Genomic DNA, 26,009 nt, shown 5'->3' with positions numbered 1-26,009 from the left:
AAAAAAAAAAAAAAATTACTGACGCATAACAATGGGGTCTTTCTTTCCCCTTTGCCCTTTTCACCTGTTTATATAGCAGAACCCCTTAAATTAAGGAAACACATGAAGGGAAAAAATGGTGTCTTTTTAATACGGCTGTCCTCTAAATAAGGGTAGACTGTAGTGTTACGTTTTTCCCCCGATTACATTATGGCCAAAAAAGTGTCGTCCTTAATAGGAGTATTCCTAAAAGATATCCCAAAGGAGGGTTTCTTTTGTTTTTGTTTTTTTTTTTTGCTTTTGTAAGTGGATAATCCATTATATTTTAATATTTTCATCACTCCAGGTCTACCTTGGACCCCTTTTTTCATGTCCCCCTGGGCCTCCTTATTTTCTTTATTTTTTAAAATAAACATTTCATGCGACGATTTACCCTGAAAAAGTATGTAGAAAGTTAAATGTGCTCCTTGACGAATGCTAAGAAATATAGACCTATATCTTGCATGTGTTTGTTGGGGTTTGTGTGTGTGGTCCTTTGAAACAAAAAGAAAAGTGGGGATAAAGATTCTATAGTTTTAATTATCTCATAAAAATTGAGCCTATATCACTTGGAGAAGATTAGAATTGGACAGCAAATGATGAGCGCCCTCGGTGTAGACCAACAGTTTAATAGATTCATGCAGTGTACGTGGATCACTTTGTTGAAAACAGAATTGAACTCTATTGGCAAGGTCAACATGGTGGACATTTTGGGAAAAATAATTTACTAACAGAGGGATCCTTTCTTATTTCACATTTCAGACGGATTTGAGAACTACCATATCATCATCATCATCTTCAACATCAACAACTTCATCATCATTGATTAATATTATCTTCATTTATTTCTAATGATCATCATGTCAGTTTCATTGTTGACGTCATAATTATCGATCTACTATTCGTTATTGTCATCATCATCAAAATCGTCATTGTCATTGATTGTCATTGTCATAATCTTCCACCATTATCATCATCATTATCGTTATTATCATTCTGTTGTCATCATTATGTTTCATTATCTTCATGGACATCATTGTCGTTATATCATCATTACTATTACTATCATCTTCAAACTTGTCATTAACATGATCATCATAATTGTCAATGTCATAGTCGTCGTCTTCATCAGCATTGATTGTCATCATAAACCTTCTACCATTATCATCTAAGTTATCACTACAGAAATAGGAAGCTATAAGGCTATTACCAGGGTTGCAGTATTTCTACTAAATCAAGTGCGTTGTAATTATATTGCTTCTAGTAATGGATTTTGTTTCATTTCTATAAAACAAAATCAGTAAATTAAAAATTCTAGCCATACTGGCACTGCAAACATTATGATAAATCATAATTCGAAAAGAAAAAAATATTAAAGTAAAACAAACCTACAATAATTATAATTGTGTTTAATGCAAACTTTTTGTTACTGTATATTTTGTGGTGTTATCAATCTTAAAGAAATCCTCCAAACTTTGGAATCAAGATTTTTTTTCTGACTATTACGAATGGAAATTGTATAAATCAGCTCTTCGAACACTAACAGACCAATCAAAGTTTTACTGTTACTTATAATCATTTATAATTTTAAAATATATATAAATAATATATACATTTCAAAAATATTTCACTGTCATCAGTAAATTAGTTTTCAGGTTAGTACATGAAATTTATTAAAAATAACCCACAGTTAAAATTTTAATGGTAATTACGGTATACTATGTACGTAGGACATGTACACAATGAAGTATTAAAATATTTCAATACCAGTAAGAATATTCTGTACAACTTATATTGATGCCGTACAATCAAACTTTATAATTTAATCATCAATTCATTCATTTTTTAATACCAAATTCTGAGGGTATTTTAAAAATTTGTTTTTAGCGATTCTATTGGTTTTCATTCTTCAGTGCATTAAAATCATAAGCACATCCTTATAGCCAATGAAAAAAAAAGATGGCTTGATATTTATATTTTAACTTGTTTTAAGAGATAATGCAGCAAAATAAAATAGAATATTTTTAGTATTTATTTAGTGTTAGTAAGCTAATCCAAGTTAAAGGACTGAGGATGTTTACATTTTAAACTTGCATTAATGGATATGTACACCATTAAAATTAATGTCTGCAGTGAGAGCCACCATGTATAGGTTAGTGTTTATACCCAAGCATATTATTGTTTTTAAATCTGAAACAAGTACTTGTAATCAATTACCCAATGAGTGACGGTAACACTTTGCTAGAATCACTTTAATTCCGCTTTGGCTAACTGGTTAAGAGACAGTGTATATGCCACACCAGGGATTAGCCCCAAATGGTAATATTGTCTGCAGGTTTTAACAAACATTCGTTGATTGACTGGATTATGATACAGTATTTCATACACTTTGTGGTTAAAAGTATTAACATTTGAAAACTTGGTTACAGAATATGATCTATTAAGCTTCAGTTGGGCTGTTTTCGACCCAATGCAGGCATTTTTAACAAAGTCAATGTCATTTTTAATAATTAAAAAACTTTTAATTGAGGTAAATTTATTAATATTAATTTATGCATAAAATTATACCAAAATCTAAAGTTCCTAAAACATGTATTTGAGATCATATTATTCTATATGTGCAAACAGTCTTTTACCATGAATGCAATTGTAGACATGATTCAAATTTGATGTATGTACAGCGTAGCGTATTGTTCTACACCAGTGGTCTGTTTAATTTGATCCCATAAAATGTACATTACTTTAAACTACACATCAAAGAATAACAGTTATGAAGGTAAATATATAATAAAAGGTTAGAGTATCTGAATACCATTGTACTGGTACTAGTAGGAAATATGTTAAAGTGATGAAAAAGTATAGTGTGTACTGGTATAAATTATACCAAGTATAATTATTGAGTTGAGTTGAATAGCTTGGAGATTAAGATGCTTGCCTTCCAATCCTGGGTTCAATTCCTGTCAGTGCTGCAGGATTTTTCTCTCACGACCAAAACAACTCCACTCCCTAAACCTCATAATTGACATTTAGTTTGTATAGAGCATCTTGTGTATATGTTTGTCTTGTGTAAGTCATGTCACCACAGGACAGTGATATATTTGCTAACGACAATCCTTGGTGCATGAGTTGCATGCCTAAATAAATAAATAATAATAATAATAATAATGCTTAATGTAAAGAAGTGCTTTAACCAAAAAGAGAAATATACAATCAAAAACATGCAATAGAAAAACCAATTTGTATAATTGATTAAATAATAATATTCATAAATTCAAGCAATTAAAAACATCCTTTTAAGGACACCATTTTAGCAAGCAGTAGCTTTTAATTAGAAATGATCAAAAATCTAAATTGGTAATATTTTATTTTAGTATTTTTATTTCTAAATAAAATCCAGACTGTTCAAGATTTAAAATTCAGGTAATTCTAGTCTGAATTTTTTAGTAACCAAAAGTTATGGATCTATGATTTTAATCACCTATATGACATAAGTGTTCTTTGTTTTATGTTAATTTTGTTCTTTATTTAATTTCTATAGGCAATCACTACGGTACACCTAAACCGCCTGCAACACCAGACGCTTCCGTGCCATCCACCCCTCAAAAGCAACCAAATAACACCAACCCAGATCATAGGCCTGGGGCCAGACCATCCTCCCAAGGTAAAAGGCAAAGAAACAAATCCAGCATAGAAGCAACAACGTTAAATTCAAAGATGGTTGATGAATCAGAACAGAAGAGACAAGATGAGATGGATAAACGCTTGCAAGAATTAGGGCCTCTGCCCTTGGATTGGGAGGTAGCGTTTACAGATCAGGGAGATATGTATTTTATTAAGTAAGTATTTTATATTGCCAACAGAACAGTCTTTGACTAAACCATAATCATCATCATCTTTGTCATTGGGGTCACCATTCGTAGCATTACTGTCATATCCACTATAATTACAGAAATCCATTCTAGTCACAAATTTAATGTAATTCTTTGCCTATTTTTTCATTTAGATTTGACAATGTACTTAACACAATGTACCATCTATGCCATCTTGACACCATGTGTACATCATATATATGACATTTATACGCCATCGTTACGCCATAGAATTATTGTGCATAATGTGCAAATAATCTACATTTACATAAAATTGAACATTTCATTAGTCCTACCAAACCTAGCGTTGCCTCGATAATTGAGAAGTGTGTGTCTGTTGCTTTGTCTAATTGACTAAATCATTGTGATTTTGTATAGACTCATCCGTCATACAACTTGTAATTATCGTCGATGCTAGATTTATCTTCTATTCTGCGATGCCAGCCACCATGAAAAAAATAGGACAGATTTATTGCATCTGTCCAAGTCATTTTCTGTTTTTGTCATGTTTTTGATGTTTTTATTGCTTTCTGTAACATATTTCAACATACAATGTACTGATGAAAGCGGTGTGAGGAGGTCAGAAATGGGATGAAAGGGAGGGGAATATGTGAAGAAGAAAAAGATAGGGAAGTTAAGCCAGTACAATCTCAAATCTACACATTGTATTACTACCTACACCTTCTGCTCTGCTGTCACTGATGCTGCTAGTACTATTGCTGCTACTACAGTACTGTTAGAAAATATGTTGAGTTCTTTACAAAAAGAAATAAGGACTAGGCTTTATTTATGATTTGGAATAATACATAAATGCTTCCAAGGTTGAGGAGCAGAAAGGTAAAGAGTGCGAATTTGCTGAACTTGCGGAAAAGATGTCTATGAGATTTTGGAAAATTGAATAGTGTGGAAATATACCTCTTTATTGATAAACCGATAGATATACTACTACCATACTACTACTGTCTCCCAGTTTACAAATTAAGATGTTAAGGAGTCTCAACTACTCTTAATGTTGACTGGAAATAGCATGTGACAATTGTTGAATTATATAGAAATATACCATAAACAAACCTCAAAATAAGAAAGGAAAAACCAGATTTGCTGGACATTATTCCAAGAGTGAGAATCCAGCATCCATTTTTTTTCCGCTGGCTACTACTACTACAACATGGGAGGTGTAAAACATGGGAAGCATAAACCAAGGAAGACCGATGCTCAAATTCTCAAAGCAGATACTGACCTGAACTGGTAGACCTCAAAGCAGATATGAATAGCCGAGCGGTTAAGGCAGGGGAACCGTAACCATAGCCAACAATAACGGCACGAGTTCGCAGCCGCCTTGTTCCTAGTTCCGGTGGTGGAACAAGTCTTCTCGGATAAGGACTGTAAACTGTAGGACCAGTGTACACAAATGCTCATGTGCACTTTAAAGAACCCAGTACATCTTTCAAGATGAGTAGGAGGTTACTCCGGTGTACTGGCCCATACGGCCACTGTTGTCTTGTGATGGGATTGCCACTTTTAAGAGTGATTTAGTTCAATGTTTGGCATATCCCTGGGCCGCGTGCCTAAAGCTGTATAAGTAATGGACAGAAACCTTTAGAAAACAACCATTTTTCAGGTATACCACCCGCTTAAAGCAAGCAAGGATGCTGCTCGTTGGAGACCCTTGGATACTTGACAAAGTTATTATAACACTCCCTTGAATCTCCTTGTATAGTAAGTTCATGTCATCTCATGATATTGCATATTATGGAATGAGTTAGCAAAATATATCAAATGTATGTCACTGTATTGGAGTAAACCTCTATTAGAATGTGAAGATGTTGGGTACAAATTTAGGAAACACTTATTATCACCTTTAGGATTGACACTTGTTGCTGGATGAAAAGTCAATTAAAACCAAGTTTTAAAAGAATTAGTTTCCATCTGAAGGCCTTTATTCGTTTGTTTATTTTTTTCTTTTTTTTAATTATTTTTTTTGAGAAAAGGAAATATATTTTATATATTGAGCAGCAACAAAAATTAAGCAGACAGGATCTGAACTTTTTTTTAAAAAAATGAAGGGCTCTTTATTTCCTTATAATTTTTTTTTTTTTTTTGGGCATCATCTCTTTGTTATCAAGTTGTTATGTGAATGAAACCTATTATGACCTACAAAGGACAAAGTAGAATAATAATAAAAACTATTAAACTAGTCAAGTGGGGGAAAAATATATTTTAAACATGGAGCGGCAACGGAAATGAAGCAGGCATTTCTAATATAGTTCTTGATTTGACCTAATTATGAGGTTAGTCCAAGAAATTATAGTTGATTATATTAGTTTACATTATTTGGATCATGGAATTTTAAGGTCAACAATTTGCCCGCCATTCTATATAGCTCAATTCTCTTCATATTAAATAATTCATCATTAATTAATGTTCCAGCACCTTCCTCTTGTCTACATATAAACAGTCGTAAACGTATGTACTGTATCTATGCACATTTATATAGATGGTTTGTACTGTTGCTCTACCAGCATCTGAACTGGACAAATTAACCAGGGGTATAATTCCATAACCTGAATAAGGAAGCAAAATTAAGACCAGAGTGCTTCTCTACGAGGTGTTAAACAGAAAAGCAGATCTTCCTTATAATCGCATCCTGTGTGGAAAAGGCTTGGCTGCAGTCAAACCCTTATTGCGTAGTATCTAAATCACCATTACCTGAGTACTTAACTTGGAACATTCTGTTTATCAATTGTGCTAGCAGATTTGAGTTATTTTATTAGTATCGCTTTGTGGCCTCAAGGTAAGGGTGCCCAAAAATGTTGTATTTAATTCACATCTTCATGTGATGTTGGATTTGTTAGGATTAAGAATAATTGTTTAGGATATTTATTTCATAGAATATTGTGGCTATACTGTACTTGTTCCTACACTATAGCAGATAGCATTTTTTTGTTGTATTATTATTATCGGTTTGTGGTCTAGAAATTAATTTGCCCAAAATGTTGTGATGTTAGCTTCATTTGGATTAAGATTCCGTTCAATAATTGTTTGATGGAGTATTCTGGGTAATTCCTACTCTATGGGAAGTTTTTGTTGTTTTTAGCAGTATTTCATTGTGATTAAGAATTAATAATAATAATAATAATAATGGTCTACTTATAGAGCGCATATTATAGAGACCTCTATGCGCTTAACATAACATAAATAAGAATACAAATAGAATGATACTTAACTAATCCTACTCCTTAAACTAAACATGGTTTGGCCGTTGACTCCGTGTTCACATGTTCATGCTGCTTTCATGTTCATTTTTTGCTTTCTTAGGATTTGTAGTGCTTTTATGACATTTTCATTGGAATATTTTCTCTACCTTATTGTTTGGGAATGGTTAATATTAATATTGCTTTTAAATGCTTTGTGGTCTATTGGTAGAGTGCCCAACAACTGATTGTGAATTCTCATGTTAAGTGTACATGCACACTATTTGGCTTTGTTAGGATATTTTTAGAATTTTTAAAAAATTTATATTCATTAATGTTCTTCTGCTTAATGATTTTACTAGCTTATGTTATTACTATCGCTTTGTGGTCTAGAAATGAGAGTGTCCGACAAGTTATTATGAATTCACATGTTCATGTTAATTTCTTTTGTTCAGTACATCATTTATCTGTCAGTTATCACTATAAGTTATTTGCATTAAGATTTATGCAATACATTTTTCCATCTCTGAAGTTTTTTTAAAATCTCTTTCTTATTAATGTTAATGATTTTTGTGTCTTCTCATATTCCTAGTGTTGTTGAGTATATATATGAGCATTCTGTTATGCATTTCATTCTATTAATTGCCTAGCTTTATTTGTGAAATATACCTACAGCTGAAACCTGTGTTATTATGCTAACCTTAGATACCAATCCAGTTTACTCAACTATTTAATATACTGTATTTATTAAATTTTGTTTATTTGATTAATTTACTTTATTAATTTTATTTATACAGTTCATCTAATTTGTAACCACCTTTGGTCCCTGGAAATTTTGGGTGGTTTCAGAGTTTCGGTTTTCACTTAGATGGTTAGCCTAGCGTTTTAATAGGTTTAGATTGTTATTTGATTCTTTGAAAATGTGGTCTTGTTCGGAATTAAACTGGGTGGGGGGAGGTCTTGAATTGGAGGGTCCACTTTATTTATTGTTTTATTTAATAATAATAATATTTGTTTTATTTGGGTTTTGTTTAAGTTATTTTTTTGTTGTATTTATTTTAATTATTATATTTGTTTATTTTAATCAGTTTACTTTAAAATTCCTTCTGTAATACACATAGACCCAAGGTGCTACGAAAAAACTGAACAAGGAAATAAATACCTTATAGTTACACTATGACCTAAAAACAGCAAAAAAATAAAAAATACCTTATAGTTACACTATGACCTAAAAACAGCAAAAAAAAAAAAAACACCTTATAGTTACACTATGACCTAAAAAGAGCAAAAAAAAAAAAAGAAAAAAAACTCTGAAAAAATGTTCATCATACCAATTGCTGACCAGGAATAGGCCAGGGGCCGGATTTATTAAACTAGAAATCAGCTTAAATTCACCTTAAGTTCATTTCTTTGCTGAAGTCAGGTATTGCTTAGCTTATAAATTGCTTAAAAATAAAAATTTAATTGTACGCATGCGCCATCTAAGACGATTTTTAAACTAAGATTTTTGATGGTTTGATAAATCAGCTAAAAGTATTTGCTTAAAGACATCTTAACTTTTTTTACTTATGACATTTGCTGAGCTGAGATTGATAAATCCTGGGCCAGCTATTCATTTATTTTCATATTTGCTAAAGGCCAAAAAATGTTATCATTTAAAAATGATAACATTGAAATAAAAAATCATAACAATATAATGATTAAAATATGATACTCTACAATGTAATTTTACAAACTTTTTCATTGAAAGTTGCTCGGAATAGTGCAAGTTTCCTCTGTTGTTGTGTAAGCAGTTTAAACTGTCAAATTATCATATTTTTTAATAAGGTTGTTATTGTGTATACCTGGCCTTAATAATACCCTAACAAATAATGACTCACTTGATCGTATCAGGTCAACGACACCTCTACCTGTCCTTCCTGTCTTGATATTCATTATAGATATTGAAAACCTTAATGCTGTTAAAAACACCCAATATTGAGACTTTTTTTCTTTTTTTATCGCGCTTTATTTTTGACACATTGTCAAAGGAGTGCAGAAAAATATATGCATTATAGGTATTGAAACTCTTAATGCTGTTAGAAACATTAAGTACAAAAGCCCAATATGCCAGACGAAACACTTTTTTTATTCATTTATTGCACTTTATTTTTGACAGATTATCAAATGAGTTCAGAAAAAAATTTAAATAAACTTTTGTTTTGTCACTTAGCAAAAATAAATATAAAATTTTATCAACGAATTGGGAAGATTACAAATGTGTTAAGTCCTGTCCACACTATCACATTCTATTTGACAAAAATATGTGACATGCCTAAATATGGTCATGATGACATCACATCCTGACCATAACTATATATGGGCACATATCTGGACAGAGCTTTAGGTTAAAAAGTTTTGTAGTCGTTTATTGTATTCAAACGCATCAATATTAGCGGTTGGAGGGTTTCGTGAAACATAGTGGTATTAAAAAGAGTCTCACCTTAAGGATAATATGTTTTAAAAAAATAAAAAAGTTGAGGTTTTGCTGAAAATGATGCTGTTTTCAAACAGTTCTGTTTAAGAAGTATTAAGCATGTGGGTTTATAGGAACTTCAATCAGGTTTATGTGTGTAAAACCAGTAGTACCCTAACCCTAACCCTGTGGCATCAGTGAGAATTGAAGGGGGATTAAGTATCCCCTGTGTATAGCTACATGCATATCATTGCACATGAGTCTATGAGAATACTGTGTGCCACAAATGCAATGTTGATCTATGTGTGTATGTTAGTGTGTGCGAACAAATTGGTATGAATTAACTTGGTTGATTATAAACATGACAAATCCACTGACCGAACGTGCAAGTGTGATGTATGAAATATTTTCACATACTTTTTGTTGAAATCCATTTACATACATCGCATTCAGAAACAGTAAAGTTATTACCGCTTTCATTTCACAGGAGAAATTAACTAATTATGACCGATTGCTTTTAAACATTTCAATTGAACTATTTTCTCCTTATCTAGCCACGTAACAGAAACAACGCAATGGTTGGATCCAAGGCTGGAAATGAAACGGAAGAAAGATCTTCTTGAATGTGATGATGACGGTATAATAATAATTTCTTTATTTATATTATTTTCTTTATTTAACTTTAGAAGCTTTCAAATGTTTCCATAACCATTTAAAGAAATGTTATTTTATGACAAAAATGAAGACAGAACAAGGTAAAAATAAATTTGATATTACTCTTACATATACTTTAACTTATCTTTAGATATCACATATCAATTGATGAGAACATAGTTATAGATTCTTAAATGTCATGTATTAAGTAAATATATACTATATTTGTATACTAAAATTAAAAAGTAAAAATAGATTTAAGTCTTAAAATTTATTGAATTTTGTTTTGTTCCATTCAAATCCAACAGAGATTATGAATTCTAACAGGTTGGAGAAAAAAAAGGGAGTTATATATAGTGTTAAATATCAAGCTATTTAATTATCGTGGATCTTAAAAAAGCAGCTAGGAAAGCAGGGAAGCTTAAGTTTCTTCCTCCCCTCCCCATCAGACAGGCTATGACCCTGTTGGCCATTTGGCAGAATATATCATGAAAGTTAAAATGTCATAAAATTACTATTTTTTTTCTAGTCTCCATTATGCTTAGTCTCCAGGACCCTCAATAGAACATTGCCCTCCCCAGACCCCATTGATCTGTCAGAAATTTTCAGACCTCTCTCTTACATCAATCACATATATTTTATCATTTCTATATAGATCATAACCTAAATAGATCAGTGTAAAAGCAGCACAAAAAAATATAGAAGATAATGAATGGTAATAAATATCAATGTTGTTATCTTCCTCATTATATTAATATTATACTTTGAACATTAGTTGCATTTTGATGTTCAATAAAGATGATTCTAAATACTTGTCATTTACCTTACAGAATTACCATATGGATGGGAAAAAATAGACGACCCACAGTTTGGTAGTTATTTCATAGAGTAAGTATCGAAAGAAATCAATAACAATAACTTGCTCATTAAATAGTTATTTTAGGAAAAAAAATCATAATCAGGATTCGAACCCAGACCCTACAATTACTTATTGATGGATCTACCAAGTCCTCAAAGCTCAATTTGTAAGAGCTGCCAAATGACAATCCAAGGATCTTGAGCTCAAACCTTGAAAATGAAAAAAGCAAAAAAAAAAATAAAAAATTAACATAATTTTATCAGTTACTGATGGCAGAACTGAAATCTAATATTTTAGGGTTTCAAGCGTTGCTAGTGATTGTCTAACTCAACTGGTCTAACTGCTGTATCTATTGTACTATTCTTCTTATCAAACCTTGCGTCAAAAACAAGACAAACTCTGAATCATAGAAAGTTAACTCAAACTTAAATCAAATTATACTAAGAATATTCGAAAATTAAGCACGAGAAAAATAAGATTATTCAATTAAAGCCTAAGGTGTGGAAGTAAGATGAAATTTTGGATCTGCATGGCATCACCATAGCAACATTTTGGCTGTTATTGTGACTAGGCTATTTATAGTATGGTATAACTCAGCTTTTGCTTGTTTTTTGAATGGTTGGATTTAAATTGTTGTGCATATTGAACCATTTTTGTGAAGATTTATGATGATAATATTGAACCGTTACGTATCCTTCAACCCAACAAATGTTGGATTTTTTTTTTCAGTCATTATGTAACATAATACCATCATGCATCTGAACTATAGAGGGGGTAATTTAGAATGACTCTCTTGTTATTAAACATTTTATGTGAAACTATATCAATGCTGGATATTGTTTATTTTTTAATGCATCTTAGTCACGTGAACAGAAAAACACAGTATGAGAACCCGGTGAAGCAAGCAAAGAAAGAACACGAAAAAGAAAAACCTTCAACATTACCGAGACCAAACAAGAAAGGCAAGATCCCACCCCCAGCCCCACCTCGCACAGTCAGCGAAGGAAATATCACTTTAAAACAGGCCAACGGACCAGTACAGACTGAATCAGCGTTTACACCTACTATGTCCCCAACAGGTAGGTATATTTTATGTAAATGAGATGATGGTTAGATCAAATTGCTTGATGGATGAAGTTTACGGCCTAGTTCAGACTAGGTGGATAAACCTGGCTCAACTCACCGGGTTTATCCACCTGCCAGTCTGAACTAGGTGGCTTATCTCAAGCCGGGCTGTGTTCTTATAGTAACTAGGCCTGGCGTGCCACCGTGTTTAACTTTTCTAAGCCGGGCTTTAATCCTTGCGGGGGGGTCTTGCATTGACTTCAGGTAACAAAATGACCAATCAGCATTCAATTACTTACGCTGTGAGGGAGTGTACGTTTCACGAGCAATGTTTTGAAACACATTTGCTGGTTACGGTTCTTCATTATTATGACAATTCTCGCGCCTGGCTAATCCCGCAAGTCTGAACGCCTGCCAAAGTTAAGCCGGGCTTAGTGTTGAGCCTGGCTTATCTCCAAGTCTGAACGTAGCCTACATTAATCCTCATAGGAGCATGAGTATACTGCAGAATTGTAGTCCATTATCGAACAAGTTGCTATCTGCCATTGGTCAACTGTCAAAACTTAGGACCAATTACCAACCCCCTGATTCTACCACAGCATGAACTGAAACGAACCTTAACACATTCCATTCTACAGAGAAATTTCACTACCACAGCATAGAGTTTATCTGCGCAAGCGCAGTATATACTGGAAAATGAAAGCTTGCTTTCACTTCCTCATAATCAACTTCATCACATTTTGCTTAAAGTTATTATTTATATTGTCTGTGATTGACAGCACCAATGGGCTTCATGGAAGATCAACTCCATGGTGAACCAGCAGTGGTGTATCTAGGAGTCTTGAAATAGAGGGTGGGAGGGGGTGGGCCTGATAGGGGGGAAAATGTAAAGTGGGGCTCAATGATTAGGTGAGGGGTCCTAGCTCCCAAAATAAGGTGAATTGATGTGATTTTTAACTACTTGAGCATGATGTTGTAGGGTACGACTGGGGAGCACAAGTATTGAGAGGGGGAACATGTACACCCCCTCCTGATATGCCACTGTGAGCAAGTATATATTCAATTTTATATTATATGTTGTTATTCATTAACAAACATTTGAATATTATTACCATCATTATCATCTTCATGAAATTAAGTGACAACATAGAGAGAAGAATGAACAAAAAAGAAATGTTCAATCCACTGCGGCCATTAAACAACTCCTTGGTAAACAGTTATCTATTGTAAAATGTTTAAATTGTTATTATTCTTTACCAACCATTTGAAAATTATTATCATCCTTATCATTGTCATCATCATGACATTTAATGACTACTTCCAAAGAAGAATAAACAAAAAAGCAATTTTCAATCCGCTGCCATTAATCAGAGTATGTATTTTACATTTAAGGAAAAGGGTTGCCGCAAAATGTCTATTGCTCCTAAATGCATGTTAACCTAATGTAATGACTAAAATATATGCCATTTTCTAATTAGTCATGTTTTAATTTCAATTCATTGTTTTGATTTTAATTACATATATGATTTTCCTTGTTTGGAATGGTTTTTTTTGTATTAATTGGAATGAAATTGAAATTGGCTATTTATATTCCGAATGATATCACTATTCTCTTTCAATTTTCACCATTTTCTCTGATCTGTTCCAACAGCCTCGGAGTGGAGAGCCATGTTTACCAGCAATCCAAACGAGTTGAAAGGAACAAGGATAAAAACAACATTACTTAAGAGTACAAGAGGTTTCGGATTCACCATCATCGGAGGTGACGACCCAGAGGAGTTCTTGCAGATCAAGAGTGTTGTAGAAGGAGGTCCAGCTTACGATGACGGTGTCTTACGAATGGGTCAGTAAACACTCACAAAATCATGTTCCATAGTTGAGGCTTCCCATCCCAGAACCAGCATACTGTTGCTAATTGTTAGACTGAGTAAATAGCACAAGAATATGGCAGTACTATATATTTTAGTACAGTGTATTGTCGCTAATTGTTAAACTGAGTAGTTAGCATATGAATATGGCATTGTTGTATATTTTAGTACAGAGAAGCTGTAATTAATACCTTTACTCAACTTTGGCAATAGAAAGTCATTTGTAGTAGATATTAAAATTTATAATGTGGAGAACATGAATAAGAAGTTAATTTTCATGTTTTTGACTCTGATGCTAGTTTTGGCATGGCAAGCCCCTTTTATTCAGTGGTATATATACCATCGTCTAACTGCACCATCTTTCAATTCAGTGTTAGTGGAGGGATTGAGTGCTGGTGTGTGCACTCTGTTCAAACCAGAAATAGAGTTAGAAACTCCCAACTCCTAGGCCCATGGGAGGATGTCTTCAACATCACTGACAAAGTATGGTAGACACAGAATAATTATAAAAAAGAAAGCTACATTTATTTTTGTAATCTATAATTCTCACAGGAGCTTTTCATATCAATTAAAATACTATATAATGTAAGCACAGAACTGTTATGCTTTTTTGATCAGGTATTTTGTTATCTATTTAGACACAAGTGACAAGGCTTGCCATGCCAAAACCAGCATCATTTACTTACTAAATTAAAAAATTTAATTATTTTTTTCTTCAGGTGATGTCTTAGTTTATGTTAATGATACATTAGTACTGGGGTTTACGCATCATGATGTTGTTAAGATGTTCCAAGCTGTTCATCCGGGCGAGCCTGTTGACCTAGATGTATGTCGCGGTTATCCTTTGCCGTTTGATCCCGACGATCCATATACACACATCGTCCTCCCAGACCAAAAGAAACCACAGGATAACTACAATCCCAGTAGTCCGTACAAAGGGCAAGAGTATGACAATGCCTCTCACAGTAGCGCCAGTAGTCAGGAACCACAAGGAGACCCACGCTACCGAGCTACAAAATATAGCGAAGCACATAAATCATTGCCAGATCTTTCACAGAAGAAAGCTCCGGAAGAGATTCATAAGCGAGCTAAAACGCCAACACCAGGCAAGCAGGGTTACCACAACAATGCACACATGTCACCGGAACATCGACCGACGAGTTCTGATAAACCGGAATTCTTTGACATTTGTGTCACAAAGGGAAATATGGGATTTGGGTTCACAATTGCTGATAGTCCATATGGCCAAAAGGTTAGTGTTACACTTTTATATAAATATTATACCATATTTTAAGAGCTTGACTATTTTAGTAATGAAAGAAAATGTAATCAAAATGAAATTTAAATAACAGCATAGTACAGAGAATAATTCAATTCTTCATTCCACTTGGGTAATTTAAATCAGGACTCAATTTACATAAAAACAAATAAATATATTAAATAAATGATCTAACAGTGCGACATAAATACGAACTATGCAAAGCTAAACACACTTCAAATTAATATTTCTTATTTTAAACTTTGATGCCATTTCTCTGAGGACTGTGGTAGCAGAGGCCAAGTGTATACCAAATCAAATTCTGAAAAAAGGGACATGTTCTAGTGTTTCTAAAAATACATGTTTGACTAAAATCTGTTTGTTGCAAATTATCAACAAAGTAAACTACAAGCTAAGTTATTCCTGCTCTCTAACTCTGCAATTTGTTTTCTTCTACTCTGCCAAGTCTAGTGTAATTCTTTTTTAATCATACAGGTGAAACAGATTTTGGATAGCGAGCGTTGTAAAACCCTGAGAGAGAGTGATATTCTCATGGAAATAAATGATGAGTATATTCGTGATCGACCTCATACTTATGTTGTGAATCTACTAAAGAATTGTCCAAATGGAGTCGAGGCAGCTCTTGTAGTACAACGAGGAGGTATGTTGTGTTTTTATTATTGGACAAATTCTGTTTTCTGGAGAGTGGAAAACTTATCTCTTTGTGACCAATTCTATCCTTTGATGACAACTTTATGTATTGTGACCAGTTCTATCTCTTGGTGGCAAACCCTTGGTGCAAGCTACATCTCTTAGTGACAAATTCCTTTGGTAACAAAGTATCCCTATTTGATCTTCTAGTGACAAATTGTCACCCCTTGGTGTAAAATTTATCCCTTAGTAATGGTCACCCCTTGGTGACAAAGTATCCCATAGTGACAAATTGAGTCTCTTAGTGACACATCATGTCCCTTGATGACAATTTTCCCTTTAAGGACATATTTTATACCTTAGTAACAAACTCACCTTGATTGTGGGTGATCTTATTGAAATTTGATGATAGTCATTGTGCATGTGGTTTTTGTCATGCCATGAATTATACTGCCCTCATGTGTCATTAATTGCAGATTGTATACATAGTTGTTGGTGTTCTATGAAATTCGAGATGTAGAAATGAGGAAATAATGTGACATTTCATTGACTAAAGTATGTGTTGGTATTTTAAAATACCCCTTGCTGTGTTTTACCTTTCACAGTTAGCATGTACTTCCCAAGATAAATATTCTTATTTCAAAGTTGATTTAAGACTGTCTACCATACTAAAGACACATTTCAACTTACCATGCAGATCCCAAGAACAATATAACACAATGTAGTAAGCTGTACATGAGTCCTATGCTGTGAGAAGTGCTTCTGTGGCTTTTAATGCATATAAATATTGCTTATTCTGGTGTTAGCCTTTTTATAAAGTGAGCCCTCTATAATAGTTTTTCACCATTTGGGAATTACAGGTCTCCCTCCAATTAAAAACCACTTTTGGGACCAAGGTTCCATAGTCTTTAGCAGCTTTGGTCTCTAATTAGAATAATAAAGATAAAAGACATGTGCAAATTTGGGACCACAGAAAAGTGGTCTTTAGTTGGAGGTGGTCTTTAATTGGAGGGGTTTTTAATTAGTGGGAGACCAATATGACTAAAAATATACAATAAGTAAGATATCTACAATTTTTTTTACATTCTTTTATTTTGCCCTTCATAGCTACCTTTAACATTTTAAATAATTTTGTAATATTTTTTACGAATGGATCATATTTCTATCCTTTTCAAATTATGGGAATCCAACATTTTGGAATGTCAGTGGATGGGGGAGCATAGGTGAATATAATGATGATGAGGCTTTCTGTAGAATATTCCATATAAGAGCAAAGATCTTTAATAAGTGACACTATTATTATTATCATCAGTTGCATGCTATAAGATCAACCTATTTCTAGTAGGCCTACTGCCAGTCAAAAAAAAAAAACTCTAAATCTTATCTTTCAAGCTGTTGGCCTAATTTACATTTTAAGAAAAAGCTGCTCAATCTGGCTGTCATCATCAGCACTTGACTATAACGCTCATGGCACTAATTAACGTTTTCAATGGCTATCCATTTTAACATTTACCATAGTGGTTCCCAAAAAAATAATTAAGAGGCTTTGCTTATGTAATCTCAAAGAATTGCCAGCTCAAGTCTCTCAAATCGGGTTCCTACCTAGAAGACAGTTTCTGGCTAGATTCGGAGCAACCCCAAAGTAGGCCTATCATATTTTATGACCAATGATTACCCAGGGAAAAAAAAAAGGTGTGTAGCAAATTATCATTAGGCCTAATTCCCATCATTCATATCTGTGGGTTGAATCAGAAATGATGCAGAGTGCCAACTCCAATCGTAAATTGTAAACACAAAATCTGGCAAGGGCCAGCTGGAAGTTGGGCCCCAGTTCCAATTGGTAATATAAATTGTTCCATTTTTGATTAGGTTTACAGGTGTGATGAATATGTTTTAAGTATTTGTGATAAGAAACTTTCTAGAGTTACACTTAAATACTGAAGATGCAATATCCGAAGAATGCATAATTCCTGATGATGTAGCATTTGATGTGAAATTACTCTAAACCTGGCTATCTTATCAGTTGGTTGCTGATAGATCAACTGTACTTTAATGATTCAAAATGTTTTAATATGAGAGGGAGAAGGGTAGGGAGGGATAACCTATAGATTACAGTTTATAAGACTATTGGATGAGGAAATGTTCAGTTAATATGAGAAGGGGGAGGGGATAAGAATTAAATGAAACAAAACCATAGAGTACAGTTTGCGAGATAATCTGTTGAGAAAATTTTTAGAAATTCCTTGATGGCAAAAATGTGGTGTGGACTAAATGCTTAATTAAGTGAAACATTCTACATCAGTGCATCTTACATCCATCATTCATTAGGGAAGTTGACAGCCCGGAGTCCTAATTATGCAATGTTGTTATCTCGGCCTATTTTTAAGAACATATAAATTCTAATGTGCTAAGTATCCTGGGCTAATTTTACTTGTCCTAAAGAATTTATTCTCAAATTACTTTATTTAAAACATGATCTGTGAGACAAGAAGTAGATTCATATAGTCGACATAACCATCAGCCATTCAAAGCTCCTCAGGAGCATCAAGTTCCAAGATCTTAAAAAGGATTGACCTGAAAGAGGTCAAATGATGCATCAGATAAATCATCGTGGGCAACACTTCTTAGCATGTTTGTAGCATAACATAAATTTTTAAGTATAATCTATCTTAATTTACATTTTATATGTTTTCCAATCAGCATCCAACAGTGTACGGTATATAATGTCTTCGTAATCGTAACAAGTTACTTTTAATTTCAATGTACTTTATGGATGAATAAAAAGTTTTTCCTTACTGTACCTCATAGTAGAACTCCTCTTTCGGGGCACCACTATGCTTTTTTAGGCATGGGGTGAGGGAAAAATGTCTAACCCTAATTCAGGATGTATTTTCGGTCCTGAAGTTGTCCTCTTTATTGGAGCTCTACTGTATTCCCTTGTATATGAGTCTTTAGAAATGCACATTTGATAATAAAAATAAATTAACTTGAACTTGGAATAGTGCAAAAATTAAAAAAACATAGAAATATATAAAGTATTATAAGTATATACCATGTCTTATTTATGGTACCAATTAATAAGGGGCAGAGTACTATATTGTAAATAGTTATAGTTCATGGAACAAAGTACATGTACTTTTATTATAGATTTGAATATATTTGTAGATTAAATGTTAAATGAAAGCCAATCACACATACCTTGTCTCTGAGAGTAGGCATATATGAAATATTCTCAGCTATTAGTTGCAGAATTCTCAATTAGGTGATTCTACACACCTGTACATCTGGCTCGCATTAATTCCATAATCCCTCTTGGTAGCCTAAGGAAGTTAATCCCCCATGTTATCAAACTTAGATCTAGTCAGTCAGGCCAGACTGGGAATTTTTCAATCTTCTATATAATACTAGGGAGAAAACAAATGATGATGATTCCGATGACGATGGTGGTAATGAAAATAATAATAATGATACTAATTATAATAATAAGATTGCAATGCAGGGGAAAATTTATATTAATTTTTTTAATATACTTTGGAAAGAAAAATTTAAAATCTAGATGGCAACAATAAAGGGGCAGACAAGCACAAAGAACAAATTAACTTTTGTACTTGTAATTAATAAATGGTATCATAAAGGTTTGATAAAAGGTAGGATATTTACTGGCACTGAATGATGCACACCTATATTTAAACCAGGTAACAATTGCCATTATGGATGTAAACTGCAAGGTGTTACTGCAGACAAAAATAACCAAAGTGTAGGTCTTTCTTAGACTTTGATGTGCCCCTGGGCTACACACACGTGAATAAACACGCCACTCTTTTGAACAGTTTACTGATTGTTATTGAACACTCAGTTGTAAAGATCGTGTGTAAATTGAAATTCCGTTTTTCTAATGACGTCTGAAGTGTGCCAGTGATTGAATGACTTCGTTTAAAGATTTTTTTTTTTTTTTTTAATATGTCATTTAAAAATTTGATGGGATAAATATGTTAATTTATTATAATACATTATGAAGAATATAGTCAGATATTCCTATACAAGAAAGATTTAAAGAAAATCCACCATCGGAATAACTTTTGAAATGCCAACAATTTGTGGAAGTGGGCATTACCTGCTGCTTTTACCTCTCTTTCCCACCTGTGTTGTGGTAAGCCTTAATTGGCTGTGTTCACCTGAAGACCCCACCAAAGCCGGAAAAACTTTATTATGTCAATCACATTCTTATAATATTATATTTCCATTTATATTGTACATTTGTACATTTTTTTATCTGTTAAGTTGTAATATTTTAAAAATTCAAATAGAGATTCTTAAACCTTTCTCATTCATAATTTATTATAACTTCTAGACTGGTGGTTTGCATCTTAACCACAGGTTTTTACGAGATACAAGGTTTTTTATTAATGTCAAAAATATAACAAGATATAATTTCCTCAGTGTATTACCATACAACAAATGGTTTAAATAAAAAAAATATTAGTATTTAGTAGTCTATGTGCATAATATAGGACTACAAGTGTTTTAATAAGTGATAAAGAATTAACACATTTATCCTACAAGGAAATATATATGAAAGAATAAGAATGGGCATGCATTATCTCAGCTCAAAAATGTTGCTCAAATTTTTGATAAACTTCGAAAGTATGCACACAAAACATAAATTTTAACATACAACTGTTGGCAATACAGACTGATAAATCATGCTTAGAAAATAATTATTTTCCTGCTCAAATTATAGCATTATGTCAAAAGGTCACGTGGCAAGGGCATTCACCATGGTAACAGATGCATTCCTTTTCCCTGAATTATTTTCATTTTTGTTTGCTTGGAAAATATAATGAACTAACAATCTATAACAATTTATTTGGCTTCTTTTTCTAATTATTCTAGCAAAGTTAATTCCAGTTAAATATAAATTTAATGAAAGTAAAACTAAAGGATAAGATGAAAAAAAATATTGATTACGATAGATAATGATTTGAACATATCTGCTATACCAACTGTGATAATGAAATGAGAATTAAATTATGATAATATTACTGGAATATAATAATATTAATAATAATAATAACATTTCTGTATACTTTTTAGGTCAAACCTAAATTTATAGTTTGTACAGCTATTATTTCTATGGTATTCTATATAAAATTACTTATTATTAGATTTGAGAAGCTTTTAAAATATTATGGCCCTATATATTTTATGTATTTATCCAAACGGAGGAAATAAAAAAAAGTATTTCAAAAATGATCAATTATAATAAGAAGGGAACCCCTTCTGAAAGAAGCTTTATAGATTAAAGTGTTTTGTTTTTGGCCCGGCTTTTCATATTTTTCTTTAGTTATATTTTGAGTTGAATTATAAATTATGTATTCATATGGAAACCTTTACCAAATGTATTTTTAATCACAGAGCTCCCATTGTTACCATTTTTCCTGTGAAAGCTACTTCAATTTTTTAATAACTTCCAAATTTCTTTGATAAAAGGTTATCTAGGCATTGTGTCTTCCTTCCTATGTCTATGTCTGCTTCTTAGCTTACCATCTTTCCTTCTAATCTATTTAATTCAATAAATTTAATAAAATTGTTATTAATAACAACAGAAATATTCTTCCTGTACCTGCTTCTTAGTTTACCATCTTTCCTTCTAATAAATTTATGTCAATAAATTATGTAATAACAATTTTGATTCTTAACAACAGAAAAATGTTGTTGTTGCATCTTTAGTTTCATTTAGTTTAGTTTAGCTATGAACATTTGTCTCCAGTGAGAATTTATTTATAATATTCTATGTTTACAAATTAAATTAGTGCGTATTATCTAAATTGAATGTATATATCGGTCTACATTACCATTAATTTATTGATTAAAGAAGCAATTCAGTGAAATGATCAAAATAAGATTGTATTGAAGTTAGGTCAGTAGAGTTTTGTACTACATATAGTATACCATGTCCAGTTTTTGCTATGGTGTTTGCCATTTTAGTTTGTTGAATAACTTAACCTTAACATTGGTAACAGCTGCTCTCAATTGTTCTTCTCTTTCCAAAACATTTTGGTGATTGGGAATATTTTTTTTTTTAATATTCAAACAAAGCATCCATTTAAAACAATAGTAATAGTAATATAATATGACGGTCGTATGTCGAGCGCATGATTAGTGTACGCTTGATTCACATTAGACGAAAAAAATGTCCAGGAACCATGAAAAAATGAAATCCAGTTTAGACAAACAATAGGCCTTGTTCTTGGGTGTTTGGATAACTGTTACTCACCTAATGCATTTTGGCTTGTTAAATGGTAATCACTGGCCTAAATCCATGGTTTACTGTATCAAATTAAAATAATAAACAATTTTAAACATCATACAAGTATTTAGGATTTTTCCCTTATGAAAACTTATATTTCTTTTGAAAAAAGTGCATCCCTAGGCTTTTCAGATTTTGGGTCAATTTGAGCTTAGGCAATGCTACTAACATTTATTTGAGAGAGTATCAAAGTGACTAGCCTCTAATTTGAACCCCTCCACCCCAGTTATTCTGTGATCAATACCCAAAGGTACCATTTATATAAATGGATGGATAAATGATGGATGATTATTTAATCAAAATGTTGCCCCCTTTTTTCGCATTTTTTTTCATATGTTTGATCACCGGTGTTGTAAACTAAACTACTGTATTTGTTCTTATGGATGTTTTGTTAAAATTGCTTTTGGAACGAGAATACTACAGTTGAGAAAATAGATATTTCTTTATTCTTCATGAAAATTAAAGATTTCATTAAAATTGTTTTTCTTGGCAAGATATTGAAATGTTTCATAAACAGCAATATCTTTATAGTTATTCTTTAACCCTAGTCATATAAATATTATTACTTTTTTATACAAGTTCAAGACATCAAATAAGACATTAAAAAAATAGACTTACTGTACCTCTTTAGATTATCTATTGAGAAATAAATAAATAATTATTAAAAATGATGTATTCTACCATCATATATTTTACTAATCAAGTGGCAGATCCAGGTATTTGAAATGGAGGGGACCTAGAGAGGGACTTTCACAGATAAGGGTCTAGACCACCTCAGCCCCAACCATGGTGGGGAACATTTATGATTACGGCACCTATATGGCCGGAAATGGCAGTCTCAGACTTTTTTCTCAATCTTTTTTATTTTGAAAAATTTAGTAGGGGGAAGTGGGGGCTGGTTCCATTCCTCTTAAATCTGCCATTATAATCATGTGTTCATGTGTAGGCTTATGTTGACTTTTTCGTCACTGCTGCAGACTGTACTTGAACAATGACAAGCCTGCTATTTGCATGATAATCACTTTTGTACAGCCTGTCATTGAGCTATCTAAATAGGTTTACATCCCAATCTTAACACATGTTGTTGGTGCCTCATTCAGGGGTTCAGCCAAAACCACTTGCAATGGGAGAAGAAAGTTGTTCTATAAATTGAGCATGCCTTCTTTATAATCCTTAAGTCACCGTCCGTCCACAGGTGACATACTCCACATTCCAACGACTGTGGCTTGACATTAGGGTCTCTGAAGACACGCTCCAGCGATTTCTGTTTCTCTCTTCATGAATAGCAAAGCTGAGGGGATTTTCAGTTCACCTTTTCAAAGCCAGAAAGTGTTCACTTACAAAAAATGCTCTTTGGAATTAAATAAAAAAAAGGAATATAAAGACGTTCATAGTCGGTGATATGATGATGTTGCTCTTAACTATGTGGAGTGTTTATTGATGTAACGTGTGTATTCACCAGTCACTGCTGACTGCAGTGTGTTATTCTTGGGCTGCCCAGGGTGGTATTGTTATTCTGTTTGGATTTTATAGTAAAAACAGAAGCCACTTGTTGCCCTCACTATGCCTAACATTGTTCTTGATTCTAAATTTGCTGCAGGGATGCTAAAACCTGTCAAGAACAACAACATGCTGACCAAAGTAACCACGGTAAGTTGCATTTTTTTATCATTTAATTCTTAATCTTACTATAATTTCTATAAAAATTATTTTTTTATTTATTTTTAATTGAATGTCATTAAATTGTAATTTACATCATAAAAAATATTTATAAACAAAATTTGTCTCCCCATGTTTTCTCATAAATTTTCATTTATGCATGTACAGTATTTATATAGTGTGTTACATAATCAAGTGATTATATACCAAGTTTATCCATGAATTCACCTAGCAAAGGCAACAGGAGTATGATTAAAATTGTGTTCCAACTGACTTAAAAAATATAATAAATTCAGATTCAATTCAATAGGTAATAAATATTCAACAAATGTAAGTATTATTATGAATACAGACACATCTGGTTTTTTCAACCTATATTTTAAAGTTTATCTTAAATAACTTTAAATTATGGTTCAGCTTTTATTGAGAATTCTGTGATTTTGACATTTTGACATAAACATGGCAGCTAGTTGGCTGTTATAACGTTGCCATGGAGATGAGTGAAAAGCTAATAGTGAAGTATTTCAGTTACATCCCACAGGACTAATATATGTAAACAGAAAACCCTACTTAGAATAAACTGTGATCTCCCTAAAATGATGTACCATATAAGATTTTAAATGCATACCAAATATAGAATAATACTTAGTATTTGTTTTATACAATAAATGTAATATAATGTAAAATAATTTACATTAGTGACAAACAATTGAATAAAGGTGATTCATTGCGAAGGTGAATATTAAGGGGTTAATGGTGAATTATACTGAGAACCCTTGCAAAAGATGAATTGATTCTCTTAATGATGTAGTGTATGAATTTATAATGAACACTACATATCACTAGCTATATTATTAGTAAAAAATTATAGTTAGTGTCATGCATTGGAGATCAATTTCAGTAGCGTGTCTTCCAGCTTCATCAAGTGTATAGTGATTAATATTAAATACATAATTCATAATCAATAAATAACTCGTATTAATATCTTCTCACTGTCTGTGGTGTTGTAACTGCAGTTTAGAATGCAGGATATTTCTAAGAATCAAACTTAATAATGACAATATTAGATATTGATAAGAACTATAATAAGAATGATAGTAAGGATTATGATAGTAATATTGATATAGGTAGTAGTAATATTAATCGTAATCATAATATTCATGAAAACATTAAAAAAATGCTAGGATTCAACTTACATTATAATATCTTGTCATTGTCAATATGGTGTAAACAAGTGTTGAAAAAGCAGAATATTTTAAAGGAAACATTATGATGATGATGAAAATGATGATCATAATTATTATTAAAATGATACGTTATTAAAGATATTGATAATAATTATAATGAGGATGATAGTGATTATTATTATAGTAATATTGATATTGGTAGTCATATTGATTGTAATCATAATAATCATAAAATGATATAATACTAGGATTCAATAATGAAAATGATGATCATGATATTATGAATATAATGATTTATTATTAAAAATATAAATAATTATAAGCATGATATTGATGATTATGAGAGTAACTAACATTGATTTTGGTAATAGTAACATTGATCCTAATCATAAAAAAATAAGAGAACGTCACGATTCCATTTAATTATTATAGAAACAAGTCTGTATCTTCATTAATATTATGTTAATCACTTGCCTAATATAAAAATTCATATCATAATGTTATAACATTGTATGTACGCCTTATAATCAAGCTGGGCCAATAACAGAAGCATTGTTATGAATGGATTTAATTGTTGCTATGGTTACTTCACAGCAGATACATATAAATAGTCCACTAATGATGCGCTGGTCTCAGTAAATATCTCTTTAAAATATATAACCGAGGCCCATGTGGTAAAAGTAATTGTTGACGATGGTAATTGACATTTTGTGAATGTACAACTCTCCAAAGATTCTAGTGGAACAAATATCCACATTTCTTAAGATGCACGGTATTTATCTTGATACTAAAAGATTTGCTAACAAAAATTGTATATAAAAATCTGTTAAACTATAATCACCCTGGCTACTTAATAAGGTAGTGCTACCCACATTTTTAAATTAGGTTCCCTAAATAGACTATATAACATGAATTATCTAGATTTATTAATTAATGAAATACATCATTTTAAGTATATATAT

General features: G+C 32.2%; 1 protein-coding gene across 5 annotated transcripts in view; it reads left to right on the top strand.

Moving 5' to 3' along the window:
• LOC117115036 (membrane-associated guanylate kinase, WW and PDZ domain-containing protein 2-like) overlaps positions 1-26,009 on the top strand; it is a 118,677-nt gene that overhangs the window by 53,386 nt on the left and 39,282 nt on the right. For all 5 annotated transcript variants that reach the window (XM_033258682.1, XM_033258681.1, XM_033258679.1 and 2 more), the window contains 8 exons: positions 3,557-3,854; positions 10,091-10,173; positions 11,021-11,078; positions 11,911-12,128; positions 13,766-13,957; positions 14,702-15,234; positions 15,736-15,901; positions 23,802-23,851. In XM_033258682.1, the coding sequence (XP_033114573.1) occupies positions 3,557-3,854; positions 10,091-10,173; positions 11,021-11,078; positions 11,911-12,128; positions 13,766-13,957; positions 14,702-15,234; positions 15,736-15,901; positions 23,802-23,851 (1,598 nt within the window). The remainder of the gene's footprint in view (positions 1-3,556; positions 3,855-10,090; positions 10,174-11,020; positions 11,079-11,910; positions 12,129-13,765; positions 13,958-14,701; positions 15,235-15,735; positions 15,902-23,801; positions 23,852-26,009) is intronic.

This window comes from Anneissia japonica, unplaced genomic scaffold, assembly GCF_011630105.1.
Source record: "Anneissia japonica isolate Jap-2015-1 unplaced genomic scaffold, ASM1163010v1 scaffold24_len2511860_cov200, whole genome shotgun sequence".
In the NCBI taxonomy this organism is placed as follows: domain Eukaryota; kingdom Metazoa; phylum Echinodermata; class Crinoidea; order Comatulida; family Comatulidae; genus Anneissia; species Anneissia japonica.
The sequence above is the reverse complement of the archived record's forward strand: the minus strand, read 5'-3'. Positions and strand labels throughout refer to the sequence as shown.